Raw genomic sequence first — 22,713 nt, 5'->3', positions numbered from 1 at the left:
TTCAAACACCAGGAGACACCCCAGGTGTGGAGGACTGAAGACAAAGCAGCCGTCTGCAGTGCCATCTGCCACCCAGCCCAGCCCGTTAGAGCCAGACCTTCATTCCTTCCCAATGCAGCCGAGAGACCAGAGTTGAATTATGTTTACTGAACAAAGAAATGAAAACCGTCCCAAGACAAGCCCAGGAATGGTGCAGGTGTGGACAGCAGCGAAGGGTAGTGTTGATACGGTGAACGCAGGACCGTCCAGCAAATGTGGACAGCAGCAGGGGTAGTGTTGACACGGTGAACGTAGGGCCGTCTGTTCCCTTCAAACAGTCCAAAGGGGCACCCACTGGCAGATGGGAAGGGTGGGCCTCCTCCTCAGGCCCTGCTGGCAGCCGGGCACCCGTCCACAGATGCTGCGGCCCCCCCCACCTCACCTCTCAGGACAGCAGCCCCCAGGGCATCCACCACAGAAGTCCTGATCAAGGGGTCACAGGCCAGGGAGGGGCCCACAGGCAGGAGGTAGAGTTGAGCACCAGTGTGACCTGTGGTCACGTCACCAGCCAGGTGGACGGAAGGAAGCTAAGCTTCCAGCTCAGGCTGGCTGGTGGGTCCTCGAGGAGGGGCTCAGTGTCCACCACGAAAAAACGGGCGAGGAAGGTTCTTGTGACGTGTGACCTCACAGAGAGGTGAGTCTGGGTGAGGAGCAGCTATGGGATCCCACCCAAGGTCAGCAAACTGAAGCTGGCCAGAGTAGGGTCTAGAAACTCCAGGGCAAGTGGGATTGGCTCAGCCCAGACCTACCCTGGCCTCATGGCCCAGCAAGCACTGCTTGCCTACAAACAGCTCTGTGTCAATTTGGAGAGAGGCCAAGCCAACTTCACGTGGCAACAGGTACAAACGGAATTGAAGGTGCAGAATCACACAAGGCTACCAGCCCCTGAGTGGGGAGAGGGCATGGGGGAGGGACATGGGGGTATGCCCACTTCCTTTTCCAAGAAACCTGAGACCTCTGAGTCACCCCTGGCCCTGATCCCACAGGTCAGGACTGTCCTCCGGGAGGGCTGGTGGGAGCCCTGGAAGCTGCAGCCCAGCATCCTGGGGCAGGCACACCGACCACCATGCTTAGAGGCCGACAGTGCAGCTGGGGGTCCCCGTGACCCCCGCTGGCCCCCATGGCCATGCCCCGTGTGAAGTGCACTGTGAGTTCAGATTCAAGCCTGGATGGTGGCTCTCTTCCGGCCTCAGCCTCACCGCCCTCCCCCAGTGTCCCCGGGCTCATCCCCTCAGCGGCTGTGCGCTCACTGCGTGGCTGCACAGAGGCTTCCCTACTGGTCCTTTAAAAATGTACAAAACGGGTGAACCATCCTTTACATAAATAAGAAAGGGGGCCTGGCCCCAGTCCTCAGGCCATCTCCAGGCACAGCCTCCTCAGGGCCCTTCTCAGCCGCTTCTCGGGGTCCCGGCATGTTCCGCCAGCATCCGCACAGCATGGTCCCTGCTGTCCTGTGCAGCTGGTCTGGCCGAGACCACCAGCCTACCAGGTGCGTTCCCCAGGCCTCCCAGGAGGGGCTGTGTAGCCAAAGTCCCCAACACACAGCACGGGGCCCAGAGCCCGCCAGGAGCATTCCCAGGCTGACCCTCCCGCAGCTAGGAGATCTTGCAGTTGCTGCGCGAGCAGTTCTGGGGGGGGCTCTGTGGCGGCCGGATGGACTTGGACCGCTTGAGGCTGTTGCCCTTGCTGCCGCCGCCCCCAGCCCCACTAGCCAGCGAGTAGGAGCGCCCGTGCATCATGACGGCGTTCATGCCATTGGCCATCGAGAAGGACTTGAGGTGGCTCTTGATGGTGACGGGCAGAGGGAGCTTGTCGATGAGGTGCACGGGGGTGCAAGAAACGATGGCCCGGCAGCAGAGGTCCTGCAGACTGAACACTGCGGGGTGGGGTGGGGCGGGGGGGGGGGGAGGGTATCAGATGATGAGGGGTCAGGTCATGGGGAGGTAAAGTGGGGGGTCTTGGTGGCAACTGACAATCTCGCCATCAGATGAGCACAAGTGACAGAGAAGGGGCTTGGGGACTGGGAGGGGCGGTGCGCAAAGTTCCCAGGTTTCCCAAAGCAGAACAACCTCCTTCTGGCGCCAGGCAAGCCAAGAGCAGCCACTGGGCACCCTGCCCCCATCTCCCCACCCCACAGGGCTTGGCGGCTAGACCCCCAAACCTGTCACCCTGGGTGCGAACTGAGCCTCCCTGGCCAGCTCGTTAGCTCTGCTCTGGTGGGACTGGGGCCTGGAACCTGTCCTCTGGCTGACGGTCGGACAGGTCAGTCCGCAGCCGGCCCCTCCCCTCCGAGCCCCGCCCCCGCAATAGGCCCCTCCCCTCCAAGCCCCCGCCCCCGCATCACCTCTGTTGGGCCTCCAGATCTTCTCCATGCCATGCCGCATGAGCACGATGCGGGACAGCTCAGTGAAGGACTCGATGACGTTGAAGTTGCACAGCGGGCTGACCTCGAAAAAGGTCATGCAGTTCTTCTCCGCGTAGGCGCGTGCCTGCTCTGTTGGAACTTGCCGCTTGAAGGCTAGGTGCAGCCGGTTCCCCACCAGGATCCGGGGGACTCCGGGTGCGTGCTAGGGGGTGTGCAGGACTCAGCAGAGGTGCAGTGGCGGGATGCCCCTCTGCACCCACCCCCGGCCCCCAGCCCGCGGGCAGGCCCTCCATCAATTCCATGATGAGGTTGGGCCCGTGGGGGCCCAGGACCCCAACCCACGGTGCCATAGCAGCCAGCGGATGGGGACGCACAGAACCTGGGCGTGGGAAGCGCTGCAAGTGGGGACCACAGAGGCTCCCCTTGCAAGTGGGGGATGGCGGCCCACGTGCCAGGGATGGGCGTGGCCCTGGAAGAGGGTCTGGGGCAGCACACCTACCTCGTCAATCTCTTTGATCCACCGGTCAATGCCGTCAAAGGACCAGCGGTTGGTGATGTCATACACCAGCAGGATTCCCTGCAAGAGAAGTGTGAGCATTACGAGGTCCAGTTTCCCGCGGATGGAGGGGTCTTGTTCAGGCCCTTCCCCACATGGGCAGGGCCAGGGGCACTTGGGCACCAGCCAAGCTGTCAGGTGGACATGCAATTTACCCAACAGGAAAATGAGCTCTGAACCTTCCTCCTACATTTAAGGGGGGCTCTGTGCACAGGGCTCACCTAGCCCTGAACTGTCTGCTCACTGCGGCCTGCCCTGTCCACCGTCTGGGTGGGGGCCATCTGACTGTCAGGGACCTCAAGGGGTCAGTACTGCCTCCCTCCACATGACGAATCCGCTGGGGCAGAACCACAGTTTTTCCATGTCTTTCCTTCAAGCACGCTGTGTTACCCTACATCATTTAAAAATCACTCCACCTGAGACAGGCAGGCGCACACTGGGTTGTGGTGTGGGGCACTCTTCATGGGGAAACCAGGGGGTGCCAAGCAGAGGTGTTTCTGAGCGGTCCCACCCACATTTGCAGGGGACGTGAGCCCGGGAGCAGCTGCCCCCGAGAGAGCCGCACAGAGGCTCTACTGCGGAGACTTCCCTATCACAGCCCTTGGAGACCACTATTCCGCCTGCCTGGAGGCAACCTCTCACAAACCTCAGGGCCCCGGGCTCACCCCCGTCTCTGGCCTCATGTTCCACCCCGAAACAGGCTCTGTGAGAACCACCTGCCAGCAGGGCTCACGCCCTCCCTGTGCAGGGAGTCGCCTTCATCTAGCCCACGTCTCCGTCATACATGGGGAAGGGGAGAGTGCAGCTGCGATGGAAGGCACCCTCCATCTCAAAACGAGGAATTCTGAAGCCTTTCCCCTTGAAACTATGCTTCGAATTAGGCCCTGCTAAGGAGCAGGTGGACACCGCTTTCAGGGCAGGGTGGAGCTGCCTGCGGATGGGGGATGGGGGGGACGCCCAGCCTGGAGGGGAGCTGCCCGCTGTGGGGGGCAGAGTCCACCAAAAGGCACAGGGACCAAGGACCGGGCCAAACATCCGCGTTCAGTCTTTGCAGATACTCAACACACAACTGCTCATAAAGCAAACGTCAACAGACAAACTAAACGCGTGGCCCCCAGGCTCCCCAGCAGTCAGGCGGGCAGACAATGAAAGCAGGGTACACTTGCGCTCACCCACACTGCTCACGGGCACCACAGACAGTGAGGTGACAAACACGAACCCCAATGCCACACATGGGCAGTTTTAGAAAACAGAAATACAAATACACCACACAGAACAGACTTCCACAGACGTGACCGCCCGTGGAAGGGCTGGACGGGGACTTATTTCCTTGCTTATGCTTCCTATGTGATGTTTTTGGTTCAAGCATCTTTATTAACCTATCAATGTTACATTTTACACATAATATAAAAAGGAATCTACTTTAGTACATCATGTTAAGAGAGCAGTGCTCTTTGGGAACCTGACTGAGCCTTCACTGACAGCCCAGTCCAGGCCGGGTGCAGCCCCAATCAGAGGGAGCATGGAAGCGTGGCCTCCAGGAGGGGAAACCTCCTCCGGGGCTGACGGGACCCCATCTGGCCTGGAGCCACACTAGGGCAAGAGGCAGGGGCTGCCGTGCAACCAAAGGCCTGGCCATGCCAGTGTGCGGGGTAACTGCCACGGTGGGGTGAGCAGGCAGCCACTGAGGCCAACCAGAAAAGGCCAGGACTGCTGAGGCTGTGGGGGCCCAGGTGCTGGCCATGGCCTGAAGGCTGAACTCCACCCTGCTGTGGGCACAGCTGCCCTGAACTCCAACCAGCCTGACCTGAGCTCCCAGCGGCGAGCAGGGTGAGGCAGCAGTGCTGGGAATGCTCCCGATGGCCACCTGCCGGAGCCCTGAAACCAGAGTATCCGTCAAGCCAGACGCCAATAGGACATCTTCAGTGATTTCGTCCTGGCTTGTTAAAGCGTCAGAAGCAGACTGTCGTGCTCCAGAACCTGAGCGGACTGTGCTCCGGGAGCACGAGGAGCAGGGGCGCTCCTCCCACCCCCACACCCCACTCCCAGGAGCGCCTCTGGGTGGTCCTGGTTCCCGAGCCAGCCAGTATGCAGTGCACACTACTTCCACGTCCCATCAGTTCTTGCCGAAGGTTTCTCCTGGCCTGACAAGGAGTCTTGGCCAGCCATTAATAAATACTATGCTTCAGTTTTCTGACTTGCAAGGATAAGATCAGCACTATCAAATCTGTTGCAAGATCCCCATCTCCATGTTTCTATTTCCTTATAACTCTGTCAGCACTAATTCATCCTACATGTCCTCTTCATTGTGAATGGGAATTCCTCAGACATCCTCCCCCAGCTGAGCATTGATGATAGCTTCCCACTCAGTCCACCTGCCTGTTCCAGGAGGTTCCACATGTAAAACTCCAGAAAGGCACTGCCCTGGTGGTCCAGGGCCTCAGTCTCCCAATGCGGGGGGCCCGGGTTCCAGCCGTGGTCAGGGACCCAGGTCCCACAAGCTGTGTCTCATGCACAGCTCACCTCACTGGCAGCTTGAGCGGGCCCCAGCCAATCACAGAGACCCACCAAGCCAGTGCGGGCAGGTGGGGAAGAAGAGGGGACCAGTAACGTTTGGAAGCTCAAGCAAATGGGGAGAAGCCCATCTCTTGGGTTCAGGCTCAAGTGCACCCCAAGGCTGTCGAAGAGCCTCTGGCTGGTCTCCTAACTGGCACCAGTCTCTGCCTACTGCCACCACCCGTGTCCACCAGGTCAGGGTAATAACAGAGACGTCACAGGATGAAGGACAGCCAGACGGCCAACTGTGGGCAGGGACCAAAGGGACCACACACTTGGCAGGAAAGACGCCTGGGAGTGAGCACAGGTGGCTTCCTTGAGACCCCAAAATGAGGCTCTTGGTCACCAGGGCCCCTCCAAAGGACCCCAGAGTCAGCTGTGACCTCAGAGAGCCACAGGAGTGGGAAAGACATTCTTACTGTATTCGTCCCATTTCTCTTAACTTTGGCTCAGCTTCTTAAAACTTACTAAGCACTCCAGGGTAGAAACAGAGGCTCTGGTCCTGCCCCCCGTCGCCAGTCACCTGCTGTTGTCTTTCAAGCGCCCACAGACGTCTCCTGACCCAGAGAAGGTCCTGGTGCAAACCGCCCGGCACGCCAGGGCCCTTCCCCACAGCAGCCACTCTCGCCCCAGGCTCGTCAGCGGGCGTGGCTGCTGGGTCACAGGCAACGCACCTCATTTTGTCACAAACATCAGCGGCGAGCCTCTGAGCACACACTGGCGACTCGAGCTGCGAGAGAAAACCTCCCAGGTGTGGGGTAGGCGTATGCACCCTTGTTGCCAAGGTAGTTTATTGAGCTTACACACCAAAAAACGTAGGGATTTCAGGTGTGACCTGTTCAATGAGTTTGGACAAACACACACCTGCGCAATCACCGCCCGACCAAGGTCAGAGAGTGTGGGGCTGAGTCACGCGCTTGCCAAGGAACCACAGGCTGTGGCTGAACGCCCCTGCCCATGCCCCATGGTGCGAGCACGACTCTGCCCAGAAACGAATGCGCTGATGAGGGGAGCAGACGACCCGCACACACCCCGCCCAGGCACTCGCTGGAAGGGCGTGTGTGCCCAGACCACTCACCTCTCTCCAGGAGACCAGTGCCTGGCTGAGCTCCCCTTGGTGCTAACCCAGCTGATCCCAAGCCCCAGCTCGACAGGACGCTGCCCACCCCTGGCTCCCACCACATGCCCAGCCCACGGGAACTGGCACAGGGGACCATGGTCCCCCAAGCTGGCCGCTTGGGCCACACATGGCCACCTCAGCAACAGAAAACAAGGGTCACAAGTCAGGAGACCTGAGACAGAGAGGGCCTCCCAGGAAGAGACCTGTGAGTGCAGCCAGGGCTGCGTCGGCGGCTGTGGGGCCCAGGCACCTGCGGGGCCTCTGGGGACTGCGCCAGGGCAGGAAGGCGACAGAATAGACAGGACCTGGGGAGGAGCAGCTGCTGATCGCACCCCGGGCTGCACAGGCCACACTACGGCCAGCGTGGGGCATCGACCAGGCAGGAGACCCGAGGTCAGCTTCTCAGTGGGAGACCCACCCCCACCCACCACCCAGGCTGGAGACACACTCAGGATCCACGACTGGTTCTTCCAGCCCAGAAGCAACAGGAGCATCCAGAACTAGCGTAGTCAGCCAGCACAAGTGACATGTCCACGCCCACTGCCCTGCAGAGAAGTGGATGCGGAAAGGCATTCCCCTCCCCAGGCCCCTGCAGGCGAGCCCTTAGCCGGCCCGCCTGCGCCCGTCCCAGCGGAGCCTGCCTGCGTTCAGGCCCCCAGGGCCTCATTGCTGTTCCCTGATCGCCCTGTCCCCATAAACCGAGGTAACTACCCCCCACCTCATTTCCTGTTTTATTGAAAAAGCAGCAACAAGTGCGTCGTAAACATTGGGAAACATCCAAAAGCAACAGGAAGACCAGAGACCTCGTCAGGAAGCCTGTGGTCTCAGGCCCTGACACCCGTCCCCCCGTGCACGTGCGGACTCCCCGTCAGAGCCCCACAGAGACCGGGCCGCGGGACACTCCTGGGTGCCCGCGCTCTCCCGCCGACCTGGGCTGTAGGGCGGCCCCGCACCCTTGTGTCTGCGCTGGTGCCGGCCAGTCTGCAGGCTGCCGGCTCTGACCGTCTGGGGGCAGCTGCTCCAGGTGGGACCACCAGGCTAAGCGGGTTGACAGCAGCACTGTCGCCGGCACTTCGGTGGAGGCCTACACAGCTGGAAGCCCCGCCGGGGGCTGTCCACCACACACCCACCCACCCGCGGCAGGGAGCTGAGCTCCGGACGCTCCTGAGAGGCACCTGCAAATGGGTCAGCTCCTGCTCACCAAGCAGAGGAGGCCTGGCCTCCACTGTCCAGGCAACTGTCGGGGGGCAGGCCCCACCTGATCAGAGTCTTGGCCCCCCACAGGTCCCCTGAAGCAAGTCCCCTCGCAAAGGCAGCGAGTGGGCAGCTGGTCTGCTCACACAACTGCTGCTTCCCTCCGTGCAGCCTCAAATCTCACACTGACGGTTGGCACGCAGGCCGCCGTGAGACGCCCAGGACAGGGACGAGCAGGTCCCCAGGAGCCCCCGCACTGCACATAGCCCAGCCCCGCAGCTCCTCCCTGCAGGCCCGCCACCACAGCCTGTGTCCGCCCTCTGGGATCTGCAGCAGCCCTTCCCACAGGGCTCAGCCATCTGTCACGCCGGCTGGCCCCGAGCCCACAGCTGCCGTGCTCTGCACGTGGTGCCACAGCCCTGCGGTCCCCCCGGAGGATGGCTGTGCAGGTCTTACCTGTGCACCCCGCGAGTAGGACCTGAAGATGGTGCAGAACCGGCCCTGGCCCGAGGTATCCCTGAAACAAAGTGGGGGGATGCGACCCATGGGAGCCCAGCTGCATGAAAGACCCTGCCCCTCCTGCTCTGCATGCGTCCCGTGGACCTCCTTGGCCTGAATACCCCAGAGACTGCCCTGTGGGGCTGGAGAACCCAAGTGCGGGGGAAGTCACACATCAACTGCGAGGGTCTGCAAACGCCCTTGATGTGGAGTCCAGTCGGGGCAAGGAGGGAAGGCCTGGGGCCCCTGAAACACGTCTTTAAGGGCAAAAGGGAGCTGGGCTCTGCCAGGACAGGCAGCCCTGACCTTCCGGTCTCTGCACCACATGTGGTCCCCTGTCTCCACAGCTGCTGTGCTGGGGGTTTCCTTAAGGACCCTGACTCACTGCACCCTGCTCTTTGGCCCCGGCAACAACGGAAGCACAGCAGCCCCCGCCCAGGCATCTGGGCGTGCAGCCCAACTCACCAAAGCTCCAGCTTGACCCGCCGGCCGTCCAGCAGGATGGTGGTTGTCTTGTAGTCGATCCCTGCAATAAAGCGGAAAGCGGGTGAAGGACTCACCTGGCCAGGACCCGGTCTCTGCAGTCCAGAGGAGTCACGGCTGCAGCCAGGGAGCCCAGCGACCTCAGTCACCTGATTTGGCGTCCCAGCGGCCCGAGGTGGGTGCCAAAGCGTGAGCCAAAGGGAGGGTGGTGGCTGGCCACGGCACGCGCTTCTCAGAGCTAATGGGTTTTCTGAGTTCCTGGGTTCACCCAGCACCCAGGTGCTGATAACTGGAGTGTGTCTGGAGCACTGTTAATGACAAAGTGGCATCTGAAATGCTGCTTCTCCGGAAAGCTCTCAGAGAACCTCTGCTGGCCACGTCTTTACTTTTCATTTTTTGAATACTTTTAAAATTGAAGTATAGTTGAATTACAATTGCTTCAGCTATACCACAAAGCGATTCAGTTTTATACATGTATCCTTTTCCAGATTCTTCTCCATCATAGGTTATTATAACATATTGAATTTAGTTTCTTATATTATGTAGCAGTTCCCTGTTTATTATTTTCTTATACTTTCATGAGGAAAAAGTCCAAGAAGTCCCCTCCCTGGCAGGAGCAGGGACAGTGCTGGACACATCACCTTACACGCAAGATCTTCAACTGGTGTCCTAAAAGCTCAGTCCTTCCTCCTCCTCCCTGAAGCCTTAAACATCCCAGGTTCTCGGCTATTCACACCTGTTCCAGGGAGGCTTGGAAATGGGCATTTTCCATGCAGACCTGGCATGTGGGCCGAGTCCACCACAGCGCTGCACGAGGGGCCTCTAACCTGAGGGCCTTCTACCCCACTCACGGCTGGCCACATGTCAAAGCCTGGCTCCCACCCATCAAGACACTCAGCAGAAGGAAAACACAATCCACAAAATGGGACACGATAAATACTTGCAAATCATGTATCTGAAAAAGGACCAGTATTCAGAAAATACAAAGAAATCTTACAACTCAACAAAAAGAATCCAATTAAAAAGTGGACCAAAGACTTAAAACAGATGTCTCTCCAATGAAGATTTGCAAATAGCTAATAAGCACATGAAAGGTGCTCAAGATCACTAATCACTAGGGAAATGCAGATCAAAGCCATATGAGACACCACGTCACACCCATCAGATGGTTATTATCAAAAAAACAGAAAACAAGCCGTGTTGGTGAGGACGCAGAGAAACCGGAACCCGTGAGCATTGCTGGTGGGGCTGGAAAATAGTGCAGCCACCATGGAGAACAGCGCGGCGCTCCCCCAGAGAATTAAACTCAGAATCACCACGGAATCCACAAAGCCCATCCAACATGTATGTATCTGCACATGCACGCTCACTGCAGCACTATTCACGATAGCTAAAAGATGGGACACAGCCCCAGTCTCTAAAGATGAAAGAATGAACAATCAAAACACAGTTCATCTGTACAATAAAGTATTATCCCACCTTAAAGAGGAAGGAGCGTCTGACACATGCTGCAACAGGAATGAACCTTAAAGACATTACTGTGCTCAGTAAAACAGGTCAGACACAAGACAAACGCTGCCTGACTCCCTTCTGCGAGGTCCCTGGAGCATGAGCATCAGACAGAGAGTGGAGGGAGTGAGGCTGCCTAGGGCTGGAGGCGGGGTGGGGGTGGGGGGCGCTCAGTGGGGAGTCTCAGCTGGGAAATGAAAAAGCTCTGGAGATGCTGGGAGGGCCACTGAACTGTACACCTAAAATATTTAAAATGATAAATTTTATGTTGCATATATTTTGCCACAAATATTTTCAAGACGGAAGAGAAGATTCTCCCACACACACTCTCGAGCTAAAGAAACAGAACTCGGGTGTCTCCACCCTCTTTCCTGTGCGTTCACCTCCCCTCAACTATCTGCCAACAACCCACTTCTTTGGGAGGGAACTCCTGGAATTCTCTGTCAAACGGGGAGCTCAGATTTGGCCCCGGACGCCTTAGAAGGTCCGGGCTCTCCAGCTGCATGAGCCAGACCCTGTGAGGACAGTGCTGGACACAGTGATTCCCAGGAAGGCCGCAGATGCCCATCCTCTAGGCAGTCACCTCTGTGGGGGCTCAGCCCAGTGGGTGCTGGCCACAGGGACCCACCCCGAGGCTGCCCCCACGAAAGGACTGCGGTCAACTTTGCACCAGGGCCCAAGGGCCAGCCTGGAGCTGTGGGGAGGAGCGGGCGCCCAGGGAGGGCCTAGGAGGAAGCAGGGCACAGGGAGCCGCTGCAAGCACGCCAGCCTCCGTGGCCAAGGGGTGGTGACACAGGGACCTCACCCACCCCCCGCCTGAGCCCGCCTGACTCCTCACTCAGGACTTCAACTCCAGAGAGGACGGCCAGCCCCTAGCCTTCAGGGCCTCTGCTCACAGCACTGCCAGACGCCCCAGAGGGCCCTGTGCGGACAGGCTCACAGAGTTGGGACCAGCTCTGCCATCCCCCCAGCACCCTCCCACGCACAACAGCTGAGCCAGAGGGCCCATGGACGGGAACCAGTGGGACGCCTGCCCAAGAGCCCGCCCAGGGTCGGAGGATCCTCAGGGCAGACAGTGGGGTCCAGCTGAAAATGGCAGGGGGGCCGGCTCCGCAGAAGACACAGGAGCCGTCAGACTGACCCATTGCCTCGGAGGTTCTAAACAACCGCAAGGAGGGGCTTCCCTGGCGGTCCAGGGGTTAGGACGCTGTGTTTGCACTGCAGGGGCAGGGGTCCCATACCGCTAGGGGAACTAACATCCCACGAGCCGCAGAGCGTGGTTAAAACACATCTCAAGTATGCTCTTCACGCTTACACTGCCGCTCACCCACCAACCCCCCAAAATCTGGGCAGAAATTTACAGTGTGCGTTACAGACTCAGACAACCAAACACCCGAGTGCAAAGGGAGGCCCGCCTGCAGGGACAGCACCAGACCCCACAGCTTCCCAGCCCGGACCCCACCTGTGGCCTCAGCACCTATCCAGGCAGAACTGCAGTCCCCCAGCCATCCTCGAGGACCAACAGGTTCATGGGATGCATGGAACACCTGGTGGGCACAGAACACCACCAGTCCCAGCTGCCAGGGCAACTGCCCAGCACACACAGGGGCGGGGCAAGGGCACCTCACACACGGGGAGGAGGCCCCACAGGACCCGGCCGGGGGCCTAGGACTGCAGACACTCCTCCAACGGATGCAGGGCTCAGGTGGCGGCTGGGGGCCAGAGCAGGCCTGCTGTGTCCCTGCTGGCCCCGGCTGCCCAGGCTTCAGCTCTGCGCCTCCTAGACAGCCGGCCCCTCTCTCCTGGGGGCTCACAGGAGGTCTGCTGCTCCCCGGGGCTTCTGAGGGGGCGCGGTTCACCTGACGTGGTGGCCTTCTGCACGCCTCACTCTGCCAGGCTCCAGCCACCCCATGTGGCCCCGAGCCAAGAACTGCAGCCTGAGGGTCGACTTCCACCCCGTGCCCCCACCGTCGCTGGGTGTTCACAGCTGAGACCCCACCTTCCACATTGTGTGGGGTCCGACATTTCACAAGGACGTTTCCACTTTAGGAGTCTGTTGTTTGCTCAGAATCTGAATAAGAACTGTTCAGCATTTTGAAAGAAACCACATTGTGCACAGTGACGCCCCCGCCGGGCCCACTCTCCCTTCACCCTCTCAGCATCGCACAGCTGTCCCCAGGCACCGACTCACTCGGCCACAGCCACCTTACGACACCGTCCGCACCCCTTCTTCCTGCTTCACATTACAGACGTGTGCGCTGGGTGACCAGCGTGGGCAGAACAGGTGATCCACTAATTTCGCTCCTTCTCAAGGACAGTCAAGGGGATGCTGCAGAGACCTGTCCAGAAGGGCCAACACCTGGGACCCTGCTCCCCTGCAGACCCCACATACCCTGGCCCACAGGACCCACCCAGCTGGGAGGAGCACAGCCCGGGAGGCAGGGGCGCAACAGGAACTTCCCGGCACCGACGCTTCCACCCTCCCCAGAGGTGCTCAGAGCAGGGCTTGGAGGAGGAGGCAGGGCACTCAGGTCCCATCCTAAGTGCCCACATCCTGGTGATGGAGGAGTCTACCAGGCACCCCTCAGGCCCCGACAGCCACCGCACCAGGGGCTGGGACTGCGTGTAGGGACACCCAGGAGGAAGGCCAGGCAGCACCAGCTAGCAGGAACCCGCCCCCACCAGCCAATCTTCGCAGCCCAGTGGGGCCCCAACGGCCTCCAGGGCTCTCCTGTGGACGACGGCACCCGCCTCCCTTGGGCCCTTCTCCCCTCAGTGCAGCAAGCGGTCCTCCCTTGGGACCCACATCTCCCACACCCACGAGCGCCGATGCAGGACAAAAGACCTCAAGAAGACCCACCTTCGCTCCAGCCCTGGGAAGGAACAAGGTCAGCAGGGTGAAGGGACAAGCGGTATCAGCTCTCAGCTTTAGCCTGCGCACAAACCAAGACCGCGGGTGTTCAGAAGCCCAGGGCTCTGCCCTCCCTGGGAGCAACAGCTGTCAGGACCAAGACTGCCAAGCACAGCCTGCCTGACCCCTGGGGGCTGGGGGTCATTTCCCATGCACCAGTCCAGGCAAAACTCAAACCTGTCTGCAGGACTGGCAAGGAGGGGTGCCGCACCTACAAAACAACCTGCCAGCCCCACTTCCATCCCAAGTTTAGTCCTTACGGAGAAATCGGCAGCTCCAGTGTATATCCACCTAGGCACTTCCAAACAAGATGAAAAGCCACAGAATAAGTTGTTAAAATTTCATAATAGTGAGAAAAAACCAAATGATAAAGACTGGGTTAAGAAGGAAGGAGAAAACGCTGATCAACGCCTTCCATTGTGCTTGACATGGGTGCACAGCTCCCGGGCATGGAGGGGCTGCTGTCACCCCGCCATCCCTGTGCTGGAGAAGCTGGTCTCCCAGCACGGCTCCCAGACCCCCACTCCCCTCCTGAACCCAACACGATGCCAACGCCCAGCGTCAGGGTGCTGCCCCAAACCCAGACAGGCAGCCGCTGCTCCTCAGAGCTACTCCTTAGGGAGGGAAAACCAGATCTCGCCAAGTTCCCAGAGACAAACAAAGGCAAAAAAGGCCTAGGTCCTTGTAAGCGGCAGACGTGTGGAAGTGCTGGGGCTGTGCGTGGCCATGCGGAAAGCACCAGGCCAAGCGGTCCTCCTGGACACAACTGACCAGCCCTTGCACACCCTCTCCCCAGGGGTGGAGGGGGGACAGCAAGGCTTCTCTTTGCCACGTGCTTCCTTCCAGGGCAGAGGAGGGTCTTCTGCAGTGTGGCGGGCCCTCTCACAGGTCGGCACAGGCCCCAGTCCTCCCGAGGGCGATGGGGGCCGAGCCTGGTTTCTGCCCCTCAGAGAAGGGCCCAGTGACGATGGCCCCACCACGGTCACACTGCCCGGACAACCCTGCGGCTCCGTGAAGCAGGACGCTCCTAGGGAGTGGCCTGTGCCCAGGGACGGAGGGTGGACACCGCCGCTGACAACACTCAAGTTCAGCGGGCCTTTGGCCTGGCCCACGAGTGCTCAGAGCCCCTGAAGCCCAGATTCCTGCCCCACAGACATGTGTGTGGCTCTTTCTGGTCGGCTCGGAACTGAAACAATTCCACAGACTGAGACTCACAGACAGCAGACATTTATCTCCCCCTGTCTGGAGGCCAGGAGACCACTCAGTGCAGGGGGATCCAGCGTCTGAAGGGGTGGCTGCCCACTGTGTCCTCGGGCGGAGCCTGCGAGGAGCCCTCCTGACCAGATCACCTCCCGAAGGCCCCACCTCCTGATACCATCTCCGGGGTCAGGTGTGAGCATGTCAACTGGGGAACACCCGCCCAGTGCTGGCAGGGGCAGAAACACAGATGTGCACTCCGCCGACCAGCCTGCAAAAGCCAACTGACACCAACAACCCAAAGACCCTTCCGTAGGGCTGTGGCAGTCCTAGTCCTGGAACCGAGGACACGCTTCCCACAGGGCGAAGGGCTCTGCTGACATGATGGGTCATGGGCCTCCCCGGCCGGATGTCATCGAGAGTCAGAGGTGGGCACCCCTGGCCAGTGAGTCTGACAGACGCGATGGAAGGAGGGCCTTGCTCTGGCTCTCAGAGTGGAGGAGGGGGACCTAGTGAGGAGCGCAGGTGACCCTGAGGGGCTGGGACAGCCCTCTGTCGACAGCAAAGGAACAGGGACTCAGCCCCACCTTACTGACTGCTGCGCACGCAGAGCGGCGAGACGGCAAGGGGCGGGAGACCGCGGCAGGGGTCTCAGGGGGCGGGCGACCGCGGCGGGGGTCTCAGGGGGCGGGCGACCGCGGCGGGGGTCTCACAGGATGTGCGACTGGGGTGGCGATCTCAGGCCGGCCATAACAACTCAACACAGTCTAAAATTCGCCTGCTGGGAGGATTTACCAGGAGGCGGCCCTCAGCACCGTGAGCGTGGGGTGCCCGCAGCCCTCACGCCCTCCCTGCGGGGCAGAAACCGCACTGGAGAGCTGCCAGGCAGCGCCCACCCCCAGCACTCACCACGCCCGACAGAAACACGCGTGCTTGCTCTCCAAGACACATGTGACAATCTGCACACCAGCGCCCCTCAGGGTGACCCAGACATGGAAACCTGCTGGTCAAAACAAGCAGCCAAGAGAGGCCAGGTCATCCAGCTCCGCTTACAGAAGTTCAGGCAGGAAAGCGGGCTGGAGGGGGTGTCGGGTGGGGTGGCTCGGGCCTGAGTCACACGGTGATCAGGGCTACCCACTGATCTGCTGACCACAGAGACTTGTCCGCACAAGCACCACCTGCTGGCCCCGCACCCGCCCTTCTCTGGCGGCACAGGGTCGGAACCACAGGTGCAGGCGGCAGCCCGTCATGGGCCTGGAAGGGACAGAGCGGACGCCCTTGCAAGTGGGCACTCAGGTTGGGGAGCAGCTCCAAGGAGGTCATGGGCTGGTTCCCTTAACACCTTGAAAACCACATGAGACCAACCACAACAAAGCTTTCTGCTGTCCATGAAGAGCAAGTCATGTTTCACACACAAAACCTCCAACATTATTTTAAAAAAAACACACAACACCCTACTGATAATCCCAAAACTCAAGGGTGACCATTAACGTCTCGAGTGCTTCAGTCAACGATTCTGCCCTTTGTCTTACTTACACAGACTTGACAAAATGACAAAAGCTTCTCTGAATGTTCATTCAATATTCCTCCACACCAGCATTTTTAAAGGCTCCACAATATCTCACCCTACCAATTTCCATATGTCCTTGCCAGAATGTGGGTTGCTTGAAGTTTTTCATTTTTATTAAAAAAAAAACTTTGCTTTCCTGCAGATGTGCCCCTTAAATTCCTCAGGGTGGGCGCCTCATCACTCGTGGGAAGTGGGGCTCGTCCGGCTATGGACGCAGGCGATTGCGCACCCAGCGGGAAAGCGAGCCTCCTCTGAGCTGCGCTGTGCTGAGCTCACAGGCAAGCACCCCATCCCACTGCACCTCAGGGGTGAGCATCCCCCACGTGCTCTTCACCAGGACCTCCCCTCTGAAGACTCTCCGTGTTGCCAGGTGACAGAGAGGAGAACACTCCCAGCAGCAACAGCGTGTTCAAGTTGCTCCCATTGTTAAGGGATGTGGGTGCTGCTGACGTGGTCCAAGTCAAATCACCACAGCTCCTTGGTGTGCGTGGGGTGTGTGCATGCACGCGTGCACACCTGCAGCTGACAGGCTTCTGCAGTCACGTCACACCTGAGCCCTGTGCTCAGGGACACACCTCCTCCCGCCCAAACTACATCAGCTGGAAAATCAGAGTCCGGCAGTTTGAGGACTGACAACATCGGACCCAGGAAGAGAGGGGGGACCAAACAAGGGGAGGGAGAGCACGCTGAGCCACCGCAGCCCCGGGGCAGTGCGGCCCACAAGGCGGGCGCGGGTGGCTGGCCACACTGCCACATTGCAGCACCCACAGCCTCTGCGGCGGCTTCTGGACCTGAACACAGCACCTCAGTGCCCCTCAGATGGACGTCTCTGCATTCTCAGGCCTGCACACCCCAACCCATGCACCTATCACCATCCCCTCCTAGAGTAGTGTGCACAGCCCTCGTCCACAGGTACCATCCCACCTCAGACCAGGTGACAGACGACTGCTCTCTGGGAAAGCGCAGGTGGCTGTCAGCTCAGCTCACGCCCCCAAGAACCACCCTGGTCCCAGGACATCTGCCCACTGGGGGTCCACGGGGCCGTGCTGTCTGACCCACAGAACACACCAGGTAGCCTTTCGGGTTCACAAACCCTTGGTGTTTATCACCAGCCAAAATCTCTGTCCAGGGGCTTCCCAGGTGGTTCAGTGGTAGAGAATCTGCCTGTCAATGCAGGAGACCCGGGTACAATCCTTGGGTCAGGAAGATCCCCCAGGGAAGGAAATGCTGGCAATCCACTCCAATATTCTTGCCTGGAGAAGCCCATGGACAATGGAGCCTGGCGGACTACACTTCATGGGGTTGCAAAGAGTCAGACACAAATGAGCAACTAAACAGCAACCACAAAGACCTGTGTCCAGGGTTGACACTGACTCCTTTGCCCAGACCTGCACCTGCTGTGGGCAGAGAACTGACCCACTCCCAGGGCTTGGGCCTTCCCCACTTTGCTCTTCCGTCTGAGGACGGGCGTCCTCTCCGCCATGCCATCTGCACACCCTGACTCAACTAGGCAGAGCCCGCCCAGCATCCTGGAAGCCTGCCTGCCGAGCAGCCTCCCAGTGTGTGAGCACTTCCCCTGAGTGCTCCCGGTGGTGCCCGCCGCCCCAATTGGGGCCAGTCTCCCTCGCCGCTGTTTCCGTCCCCCTGCTTCCGAAGGACGCAAGTCCATAGCCAACGAGGGTCTGGATATTCCAACATCCACAGAAGAAAATCGTCCACTGTGGACACCAGAATCTGCTTACTACTACCAGATCCCAAATGTGACTGAGAAACCTCAGTTACCACCTTACACTGAGTTCAAGTTCACCTTTCCTGCATGCCCAGTTGCTCAGTCCAGCTCTTTGTGACCCCATGGACTGCAGTCCTCCAGTCTTCTCGGTCCATCGAATTTCCAGGCAAGAACACAGGAGTGGGTATCACTTCCTCCTCCAGGGGATCATCCAGACCCAGGGATCGAACCTCCATCTCCTGCCTTGGCAGGTGGATTCTTTACCACTGTGCCACCTGGGAAGCTTTATTCACTTCTACTTCCCAGCTCATTCCCAAAGGACTGACGAAGTTCAGCTTCCCATCGTCTCTGACACCCGCACGCAGTCCCAGCGTGCTCCCCAGAGCACCCAGGTCAGTACAGTCAGCCCAGCGCCACCTCCCCGCCCTCCCGTGTTCCTTCTGCAGCTCGCTCCAGGTCAGGGCGCCAGACACTGACACCTTCCCCACGTTCTCCAAGCAACTGAGGGACGATGTCCTCACTGATGTGGTCCTGGGCCCTGCGATAGCCTGTGACAGGCGTGTCCGCCACACTAAGTACTGCCCACATGCAAACCAGCTCTTAAGGGAGCAGCCACTGTGCGCCTGGTCAATTCCTGGGACGCACTGCACATACGAAGCGCTGCAGTGGAGGCCTGTGGTCATCGGGAAGCAGGCCAGGCCCAGGCCCAGGCTGGAGATGCAGCCGAGGGTGCAGGCACAAGTGGGAGAAGGGCTTGCCGCTGCGATCTCACCCCAGAACCCAGCACCCGACCAAGGGAAGACAACCTCGAACTCACTTGGCTCCAGACTGAGGCGCCCAAGAAAGCACAAAGGAACAGGAGAGACTGGGAGGGTTTGGGTGGCAACCGTGAGCCCAGGGGTGCCATAGCAGGCTGCCTGCTGTGCCTCCTGAGCACGAGTCTCCTGCCAACACTGGGGACAAAACAACAGAGAAAACAGCAGGGGGCACACCTCAGCATGAGAGCTCCAGGATGCAGCTTCCCTCGGGTCGGCATTGAGGACAGAAACCAACCTCCAGCCCCAGAAACAGCTGGACCTGTGCAGGGCCGCAGCGGCACACTGGGTCCCAGAAACAGAGAAAAAACCGGCAGGGCAGAGCCCGGGCCGGCCACCGCACAAGCACACCGCTCACACCAGCTCGCCCCTCCGGCCCCTCCATCTCTTTCCTTCCCTCCCCCACACCCCGGGCTCAAAGGAGGCGCATGCCCAGCAGCACTGATGCCAGGAGCAGAGAGTGAGGACGGAGCTGTGCCTGGTCTCCAGGCTCCGAGGATGTGGGCGCGTCACCACGATGTGTCTTCCCACTACTCCTAACCCTGAAGACTCTGGGAGCCAGGGTGCGAAGAGCGGAACTGCCCTCTGTGAATGGGAAGGGCCTGAGCAATGGCAGAAGGCTTCCAAGCTCTGGGGTGCACTCAGTGCCCCAGGGACCCAGCAGTGCAGATAGCGCTGGAGCGGAGTCTGTGGAGCCCTGGGGAGAAGCCGCTGGGCCGCCAGTGCCTCCCTCCTGCCAGCCGCCACTGTACCAGCAACTCCCAGCCGGTCCACAGGAGCCTCGACGCCAAGTCCTGCCCCAGGCATGGACGCCTCCCCTGGCCCCATGCTGGGGTGTTAGCAGGAAGGAATCTGAGCTCCCAGGGAGCGAGAGGACCACCCAAGAGGGGTTCCCTTCACCGTTTCTGGCTGACGACCCACACTGGCCCAGGTCACCAGGAGTCCCTGGGTCCCTACCGTCTCCATGCCTCAGGCAGTGCTCCGCCTGTCACAGGGAGGAGGCGGGTCCCCTCTCCACCTGTGGCTGTGTCCCCAGCGCTCGCCACAACCGGCAGGAGGACCCTCAGCAGCAGAGGTCTCGTCTGAGGAAACCGCTGCTGCCCTGACGGTGCCCTGGCTTTGCGATCTGCCGGATACGCACCACCGGCCTGGGCAGCGACTCGGTGAGGATGACTCAAGAGCCCACCATCTGCACCTGGAGATACCCGGCAGAGGCAGTGGACGCCTCCCGCTGGCCCTCTCGCCCCTAAAATGAACCCAGGGCCCTACCCTCGCTGAGGCTGGGAGGACGTGCTCGGGGAGAGGGCCCGGCCAGTCCAGGTACTCCCACGACCCTGACAGTCCTGAAAGGAAAGGATGGAGGAGCAGCGCCCACAGTCTCCGCCGCCACAGCCAGCAGGTTAGTAAACAGCCTTCGCGAGAACCCCAGACACAAAGAGTGTGAAGGACGAGAACGCCAAGAAGCAGAATGCCTCAGGAAAGACAGCCTTGCCAGGAGCACGAAGGTCCCGGGGAAGAAGCGCCAGAGCCTGGGAGGGGCCGCGCTGCCCCATCAACCGCGGACGCTGAGAAACCCAGGCAGATGCCACAGATGCGTATGTGCCGTGTTTGGGCCACACGTCCGGGAACGTGGACAGAACGTTTAATCCCGTCAGAAGTGCGCGTTTTCCTCCAGCACAAGGTGCTGATGCTCGGAGCCCGGAACCAACCGCCTTCCTCTGAGGACGCCGAGGTGTGCACACCTGGGGCGGCCGCGGGGCCAAAGCAAGGCCCTTCTTCCTCGGAGGCCCGAGACCAAGTCTCCGCCCCAGAGACGCCGCGGGCCGCGGCGGGCCGCGGCGGGCCCCGGCGAGCTAGGGCGCTGCTCCCCGGCCCCCGCCCGGCGCCGGCCCGCGGCCAGGCGGACGCAGGTCGCCGTGCGGCACCAGGTGTCAGCTTACCGTTGCTGTAGGCGTACGGGGACTCGGCCGCGCCGTCCTGCAGGCTCTCCAGGATCTCGCCCTTGCCCACGTCGCTGTCGCCCACCAGCAGGAACTTGAGCAGGTAGTCGTAGCTCTTGACCGGGCTGCCCTGCGTCCCCATCGTCGCTCACACGCGCACGGGCCTCGCCCGCATTCCCACGGCGCCGCGAAGCCCGGGGCGGAGGCCTCCGGCCGACCTGTGGGCGCCGGCGCGGGTGAGCGGGGCCGGGGGACGGCGAGGCCGCTCAGCCCGCACCTGCTCCACCACCGCCGCCAGGCCTCTTCTCTGCTCGCCTCAGCGCCGCCGCCGCCCCGCCGCTTCCCGCAAGGCGCCGCGCAGCCCCACCGCTCCACCCCGCCCCGCGCGTCGCCATTGGTCGTCCGCCATCCCCCTTCCCATGGCCATTGGTCGGTGGCCACGTCCTTCAGAACCACGGGCGCCCCAGCCCCCGCCCCCGCTTCCCAGACTCCGCCGCGAGACCTCCGAGCGCCCAGCCCCGCCGCCGCCCCGCCCCCGCGCCGTCGCCATCGGTCATGCCCCACCCCCTCTCAGCGGCCATTAGCCCGAGCGCCGGGCCATCACAGATGCCCCGCCCCGCCACTTCCCAGGCAGCGCAGAGAAGCCCGCAGATGCCCCGCCCCGTCGTCGCTACGCCCCGCCTTCCCGCCGTCGCCATTGGCCGTCTGCCGCCCGCTTTCCCGGAAGCACTGGTCCGCCTGCACGTCCGTCATAGCCCCGCTGTCCCCGCTGCGTCCCACGGAGCATCGCGGACTCACCGGCAACCCTGCCCCCTGCTCCCGCGACTCCTCGGCCCGCTCTCTCCTTCGCCACTGGCCGCCGCTGCAGACCCTCCCAGAGCAACTGGACCGCCCGCACGTCGGTCTCGGCCGCTGAGCCCGCCCCCCTTCCGAGATGCTCACCAATCAGGAGCCTGGAGCTTCAGTTTGCGTACGCTCCTGCTTCCGCGGACGGAGCAGGACGGCGGCCGTCCCCAAGAGGAGGTGAGGCGGCTAGGCGCGGGAGGACTGAGCTCTCGGGAAAGTCGTTGCTGCTTCCCCCACGAAAACCTCGGACGGGACGGAGCGGCCCACCTGCCTCAGTGCCCTCGGAAGCGGCGCGCTCCGCCAAGGGGGCGTGGCGCGGAGAGGGGAGCCAATCGGTCTCGGAGTGGCCGCGGGAGGCGGGACTTCCGCTCTCGAGTGGGCGCTTCGGCCTCCTGGGCAGCCGGGCTGCCGGGGCAGTGAAGTAAGGTGTGAGGAGGGGGCGGGCCCGAAGGGCCGAGGAGGGCGGTGGGCTACGGTGAGGAGGGGCGGGCGGCGGTGAGGAAGGGATGCTTGGGGGCGGCGAGGGGACGCGCGGGTCTTAGAGGGGGCGCAGGGCCCCCAGCGCAGCAGGTCCCCTCCGGTCCTTCGCCTCTGCTTTTCCAACCTGGCAAGGTCTGCAGTTAGACAGCCGGGCTCCGATGGCCCGACGCTACGAATGGCGGGCTCAGCGCGCTGGTTTTCCTCCGGCTCCAGAGAAGATGGCACTGCCGGCTCTGAGCTGGTGAGGCCGGGTGGGGGGCAGGGCGTGGGACTCTGAGGTTTGACCAGGGGGCCTCCAGGAGGAAGTGACTTTGGGGTTGTTTACAGGATGGGTTAGAACTGCGTGTGAACACGTGTGAAGATAACAGTTTTACTCTTCAAGATGAAAAGTAAAGCAAAATAATACTTTTCTCCCCGTCGGATCGGCAATGTCACGTGTGGGCCAAGATGTGGGCAACAGCTCTTTGGGAGGGAGGTTGGACAGCCTAATAATCCCGTGTCTTGTTTAGTCTGGAGAAGTTGTCAGAAACAAGCTCAAGGAATCACTGTAGCATTGCAGTGATGGTGAAACCGCCTAGACCCGGGATAGGGTGCCATTAAATCAACCAGGTTTACGCAGCCCCTTCAGTCAATGAGGTAAACTGGGAACAATACTGACCTGAGAAGACAAATGCCAGTACAGTTATACCCAGTGTAACTTTAACAGGAATGCTTTATAATTTTAATTCATTTCATTCTAGATTTGTGCATAGAGAAATATAATGTGTGCACAGGATAAAGTCTGGAAGGATGCTCACCAAATGGACAGCATGGTTTCCTTTGGGCATGGAGAGTGGTGTTCTCATTGATAATATTTTCCCAAGAACATATTCACACATGACATGTAGTTAACAAAAGTTTAGCAT

The 22,713-nt window shown here is 60.7% G+C and overlaps 1 protein-coding gene across 2 annotated transcripts; it reads right to left on the bottom strand.

Annotated features, from left to right (window-relative positions):
* Positions 1-127: 127 nt before the first annotated feature.
* Positions 128-21,557, bottom strand: RAB40C (RAB40C, member RAS oncogene family). 2 transcript variants are annotated; one of them, XM_065923926.1, is made up of 7 exons: positions 21,425-21,557; positions 20,483-20,700; positions 8,794-8,854; positions 8,287-8,347; positions 2,904-2,981; positions 2,384-2,606; positions 128-1,915 (listed from the first exon to the last, which is right to left on the bottom strand). In XM_065923926.1, exons 2-7 carry the CDS (start codon positions 20,622-20,624, stop codon positions 1,635-1,637), a joined length of 846 nt encoding a protein of 281 aa, XP_065779998.1. In that variant the 5' UTR covers positions 20,625-20,700; positions 21,425-21,557; the 3' UTR covers positions 128-1,634. The 2 variants fall into 2 exon arrangements, with proteins under 2 accessions (XP_065779998.1, XP_065779999.1); XM_065923927.1 differs by lacking the exon at positions 21,425-21,557 and adding an exon at positions 21,281-21,376.
* Positions 21,558-22,713: the final 1,156 nt, after the last annotated feature.

This window comes from Muntiacus reevesi, chromosome 2, assembly GCF_963930625.1.
Source record: "Muntiacus reevesi chromosome 2, mMunRee1.1, whole genome shotgun sequence".
In the NCBI taxonomy this organism is placed as follows: Eukaryota; Metazoa; Chordata; class Mammalia; order Artiodactyla; family Cervidae; genus Muntiacus; species Muntiacus reevesi.
This window is presented reverse-complemented; position numbering and strand designations above follow the sequence as displayed.

Coding starts and splice junctions, on each gene's coding strand:
- RAB40C (XM_065923926.1), bottom strand. CDS start 20,624: ATGGGGACGCAGGGCAGCCCGGTCAAGAGCTACGACTACCTGCTCAAG. Junction 8,348..8,793: donor CGGGTCAAGCTGGAGCTTTG/GTGAGTTGGGCT, acceptor ACTTTGTTTCAG/GGATACCTCGGGCCAGGGCC. Junction 1,916..2,383: donor GATCTGGAGGCCCAACAGAG/GTGATGCGGGGG, acceptor CCCACCCCGCAG/TGTTCAGTCTGCAGGACCTC.